Here is a 5,291-nt window from a genome sequence, read left to right as displayed (position 1 = left end):
ATAAAGTCTAAAACCTTTGACAGTATATTTATTGGTTATGCTTAAAATAATGTTGCATATAAATTTATGTGTTTAGATGACAAAACCATAAGTGAATCTAGGAATGCAAAGTTCTTTTAGCATGTTTTCCTTTAAAAAAGAAAATTAAATCTTTGTTTGTCCTTGCTTGTCCATAAACATGCATGATCTTGAAAACCTTTCAGTTGTTAATAAAACATTTTAATCTAAAACTGTTAATACTTCTAATGTAATATGTGAATTAGAACCTAAAAAAAAGTAAAAGACAAAATTGAGAAAAGTTTTGGACCGAATTTCTTAAGAACCTTTGTAATGGAAAGGCGTGATGAAATCGACGGTAATTTCACAAGTTTACAAAGAAGCCTTGAACTCTATAGAGTCGAGTATATGAAAGGAGGCTATTAAAAGTGAACTAGATTCTCTAACCATGAATCAAACATGAGAATTAGTAGACCTTCTCAAATGAAGTAAACCAATTAAGATTAAGACCAGATAGGTCAATAGAAAGATATCAAGTTAGATTAGTAGTGGTAGGGTATACTAAAAAACAAGTTATTGACTACTTTGACACGTATTATCGTGTAACTAAGATAACTACAACTAGGGCCTTGATTGCACTAGATATCATACAGTCTTCTTATTTACTAAATAGTCGTAAAAACTGTTTTTCTAAATTGTGATCTAGAAAGAAGAAATTTATATGACAACAAGAATGGTTCAAAATTACTGGCCAAGAAAATAAAGTATGTAAACTTAAAAGCATGTGCATGGCCATAAAAGCACAAATCTATATTGTAGAAAAAAAATCGAAACCAGGTGTTGTAAAGGTCTCAACCAATGTTATTGGAAGTTCAAGATATACTTCAGTATCTTTAACGAGATTGTTGTCTTACTTCATTACACATCTATTCAAATATTTGGATATTGATGTTTAAGCTTAATATTCTATGTTAACTCATAACAAAATTATCAAAATCTCACTCTCCTTCACCAACTCGGTAACTTTGTTGTTACAGTCATTTGTAGGGGATTGTTAGAAATGACATGTGGGTCTAAGTCCATAAGCAAAGTTGACTTTCCTTGTCCCACGTTAATAGTTTTCGAAAAGATGGGTGAATATAGATATCGAAATGTAAGTGAGATATAAAGTATGTTGGCGGTAATTGCCATTCGTTGAACGGTCCGCTAAAAGTGAATAGGTATTTTGGTAATTGCACCACAATAGCATTCCTTGTTAGGAGCGAAGTCTTTTGTCAATTATACTCGAAAGGAATAATAATAATAATAATTAGTTATTATTCATCAACTCGTGCGCGCCTTTATTTGTTTCTCCATTTGCGAAGGAAGGTGAAGTAGAAATAGAAGAATAAGGCTATGGTGAATTGGTTCAGATAAGGAAGATGACAATTCAATCACTGCCTTCAATCTGCCGCCCATCCATTTCTCTCTTCCATTTCATCTCTTTCGATTCCCATTATCCTCTCATTCCTGCAATTTCTCCACCCACTAGAAGAGCTCTCTCTTTCTCTGCACTCATATCCACCGCCATTTCAACCTTCCCTTCCTCCTCTTTCGCCGCTCCTTCCAAATCCGCCGCACCGGATTTCTTCGACCTCCCGGACTCGGCCGGCGTCAAGGCGCTGGAGCTTCGCACTGGCTCGGGTGAAACCCCCATTGACGGAGACCAGGTAATTTCATTTCAAAATCCATTAGAAATCCCATTTTTTTTAGCTTTTGGGTTCATTAGTAATGAAGTTACAAGTCTCTACAAGGGATAGAAATATTTTAGGTTTCTCTGATGCATTTTTTATTGTTAGGGATGTACCACTTTTCAAGGATTCTTAAAATGTCTTAGAGGATACGATATCTTCTTTGATGTCTTTGTAATTCTCTGAAAATGTCGTTTTCAGACTTGGGTTATTCATCATTCCCCAAAAACTTGACTGCCACTGCAATATTTTCTGGAAAATGTCGTTCCAATAGGATTTCAATTCCAACCAATTAGTAACCATCTGCCACCTGGTTCTTTCTGTAAAGCTCTCTGGAGTACAAGTCCAAATTCTGGTATTCAAGGTTTTTTTTACTCTGGCCTTTTTTTTTCCTTAGTGATGTTGTCACCTTCCTTATCTACATCTAGTTCTCTTGTTATCTAGGTAATAAAATTCCTTTGATTTCTTTTTTTGTCCTCTGTTTCAAATTTAAAGATTCGACTTCATTTTCTTGTTCTCCACTAGGGCCAGAGCTACCATCAATGACCTAAAATTCAGGTCTTCTTTCTATTCTATTGTGAGATATTAGGAAAACTCAAGGAAATTAGTGGGAAGTACAATCATGAAAAGGCTTCTCAAATTTTCTCTAGCCCCACATTGATTAGTAACCACTGAGAAAGAGGGTAGGGATAGCATTGCATTAGCTTTCTGCTACTTGATTTACCAACTTTCTCATGCCTCCGACCTCTTGATTCGGGCCTCACAGTAGACTTAATTGACAAGACACCAGTGTGAGTTGAACTCTTCAACTCCCCTTTTGTCTTGTGGGTCACAGACAGTGGACACCGCTTTTTTCAGCTCTTTACCATGCCGAGTGCAAAAGCTGACTTTTAGACCCACAAATTCCTCAATCGTGCGCTTGACTAATGATGAAATGTAACTATTAGGTGTACTAGTGAAGAGTCATTTAACCTTCTAGTTCTTTCCAAGGTTGCTTTGAATTAGTATGTATATGTATCAGATAATTGAGTCTTAAAGTTTTCTTCTAATTGCCTTAGACTTTTTGTACTTGAAGAATTATATGTGTAAAAAATTGGAGGGTAAAGTTTTGCCCCTCCTAGAAAAAAGTATAGCTAACCCCAGTGAGCAATTTTTATCCTTTTCCCCATCCCTCTATTATGATTATTTTTGGATTAACAACATGCTTGCAAAGTTTGGATAGGAGTATAAATAAGAGCTCAATTTAAGTAACATCTATATGTACTAAGGATCAAAAGATCCGTGTTTTAAGTTCTCCACCCTCATTTGTATTAAAAAAAGATTGCATAGGAGTAAATTTCTCTGCTCGAGTATGAAATTCAGATCATATTCTTAATAAGGAGTATTCACGTGAAGGTTGTGGTTCATTACTACGGAAGGTTGGCAGCAAAACAGGGATGGCGCTTCGATACAACATATGATCACAAAGATGAAAACGGGGATCCCCTTCCTTTTACGTTTGTTCTTGGCTCTGGGAAAGTAAGTCAATTGTTGTCGATATCCTACCATTCTACCTAACTGAATCTGCTTTTAGTTGCAAAGGAATTGACTCTCAATTTTGGATAAGGTCGATAAGAACATTGTTTTAAAAAAATTGTTTACTACTATTTCATTTGTCTTATTATGCATACTATGCATTTTAAAAAGATTTCAACAAAAAATTTAGAAATAAAAAGAATGGAAAATATCAGTTTATACTAACTTAAGGGATTGTACCAGTTCAAATCTTGAACTAAATATTATATTAATTTTTATTTTGAGTTTTCGCAAGTGTATCAATTTACTCCAGCCATTACATTCCATTTGAGAATTTCGTGGGTGAAACTTATAATTTGTATCATGTAAACCCTTAAATTTTCATTAATGAGTCAATTTAGATTCGTTGTCAAGATTTTCTTTGAGAATTGTCTTTTGATTGTACTGAATAGTTTAATTTACTCAAGTTTCACAATAATATTGGTTGAACTAAATAGTGTAAATTGATACACTTTCGAAATTTCAGAGTTTAAATAGATAGACTTCTGAAGTTTAGATTATTAGTTGATATTTGTCTTAAAAAAGAATTTATTTTCAGAAATTGAATTAATGTGAAGGTTATTGCGGGAATGGAAGCAGCTGTGAAGTCCATGAAAGTTGGTGGCATCCGTAGAGTCATCATTCCACCATCCCAAGGATATCAGAATACGTCTCAAGAACCCATTCCACCCAATGTACGCACTCATTCCTGTTTCCCTCTCTTTGTTTGGTTAATCCTTATTGTCTTCTTTAATTAAGTTGCCTTGTGGTTGTGTGCGTTGATTGTATAAATATAATCTTCTTTAATCTAGGTTTAATCGGTTGCATATGCATAAATGTAACCATTTTCTATTCTGACGTAGTGTTAAACGGTAGGATGTTTGAACATACTAATCCTTTTTAACTAAAATTATTATTGACTTTAAACATTTCATCTCTATAGCAATCTGGGGTAGATGAGCTAATTCTATGGTGGACTTACTATGTGCATAATGCAACGATCTGGAATCTTCTTGACATGATCATAGTGATAAAAAAGAAAAAGAAAAAGATTTTAAAATACTGACATAGCTCTCAATTATCTTAAATTGATTGAGGGAGTAGTAACTCATGTTGCATGGAACCATTAAAGTCAAAAGTTTAGGACGATAACCCATTTTTTAAACCTATACTTATATAAACCATCTTAGAGTTATGAAAATTAGGCTAGTTTGCTCACGCCATGGTTTTTAACATGATTTTCATATGTTCTAACGAATCACTTCAATTCTTAGCCAAAATCTAAAAACAAAAACTATATATTTTTTTTCTTTTAGTTTTGAAAACTTATCTTAGTCTTTTAAAACACTCTTTAGAAGTAGTAATGCATATACCCTTAATTTTCAATATAAGAAACAAAATAATTTTCAGACAGAGTATGTTAGAAGAGATCGATAAGCTAGGACTAAGATCAGAAGGAATTGATTGGCCACTTACTGTCCTTGTTTAGAAAAAATACTTAAGAATATATAAATAGCAATTTTTTTTGTGTAATATTTGATTTGAATTTTGGATGCAGTACTTTGACAGGCAAAGGCTATTTACCACCATTTTTAATCCAACACGTTTGGCAAATGGTGAAGGTTCGAGCCTTGGGACTTTGATATTTGACATTGAGCTACTTCAAATAAGGCATCTCACCAATAAGTTTGCATCTCCAGGTTCTTGAAAACACACCAATTCTCTACTTTTTATACACCACTGTGATTGTATTTAAGTTTTGTGCATCATATACTAGCTACCGTAGTGAATCCAAAACTTCATAGTAGAGGGCACAATTGTTTATAAGATTAGACGTTTAGTCCATGTACTTGTAAATTTGTATCTTTATATATAAATCTTTTTAGTAGAAATGGATGCAGAAGGTTTGAACCACATACCTTTTGAATCTCAACCTATATTGATGTCAAATGATGTAAGTTGTTGACAATTTGTGTCTATATATATGGTCACTAAACTTTAAAATGTGTA

At 33.5% G+C, this 5,291-nt stretch overlaps 1 protein-coding gene across 1 annotated transcript; it reads left to right on the top strand.

Moving 5' to 3' along the window:
* Positions 1-1,334: 1,334 nt before the first annotated feature.
* LOC101222010 (peptidyl-prolyl cis-trans isomerase FKBP17-1, chloroplastic) lies at positions 1,335-5,291 on the top strand. The gene is made up of 4 exons (XM_004145408.3): positions 1,335-1,706; positions 3,123-3,245; positions 3,860-3,976; positions 4,840-5,291. The coding sequence occupies exons 1-4, from the start codon at positions 1,419-1,421 to the stop codon at positions 4,987-4,989; spliced, it is 678 nt and encodes a 225-aa protein (XP_004145456.1). The 5' UTR covers positions 1,335-1,418; the 3' UTR covers positions 4,990-5,291.

This window comes from Cucumis sativus, chromosome 1 (assembly GCF_000004075.3).
Source record: "Cucumis sativus cultivar 9930 chromosome 1, Cucumber_9930_V3, whole genome shotgun sequence".
NCBI classification, from domain to species: domain Eukaryota; kingdom Viridiplantae; phylum Streptophyta; class Magnoliopsida; order Cucurbitales; family Cucurbitaceae; genus Cucumis; species Cucumis sativus.
Note: the sequence above shows the minus strand (reverse complement) of the source record. Positions and strands in the feature narration are given on the sequence as shown.

Bases quoted from the DNA above. Each gene is read 5' to 3' on its own strand.
- LOC101222010 (XM_004145408.3), top strand. From the start codon at position 1,419: ATGACAATTCAATCACTGCCTTCAATCTGCCGCCCATCCATTTCTCTC. The intron at 3,246-3,859 runs GTAAGTCAATTG...ATTAATGTGAAG, and splicing joins TTGTTCTTGGCTCTGGGAAA to GTTATTGCGGGAATGGAAGC. The intron at 3,977-4,839 runs GTACGCACTCAT...TTTTGGATGCAG, and splicing joins AAGAACCCATTCCACCCAAT to TACTTTGACAGGCAAAGGCT.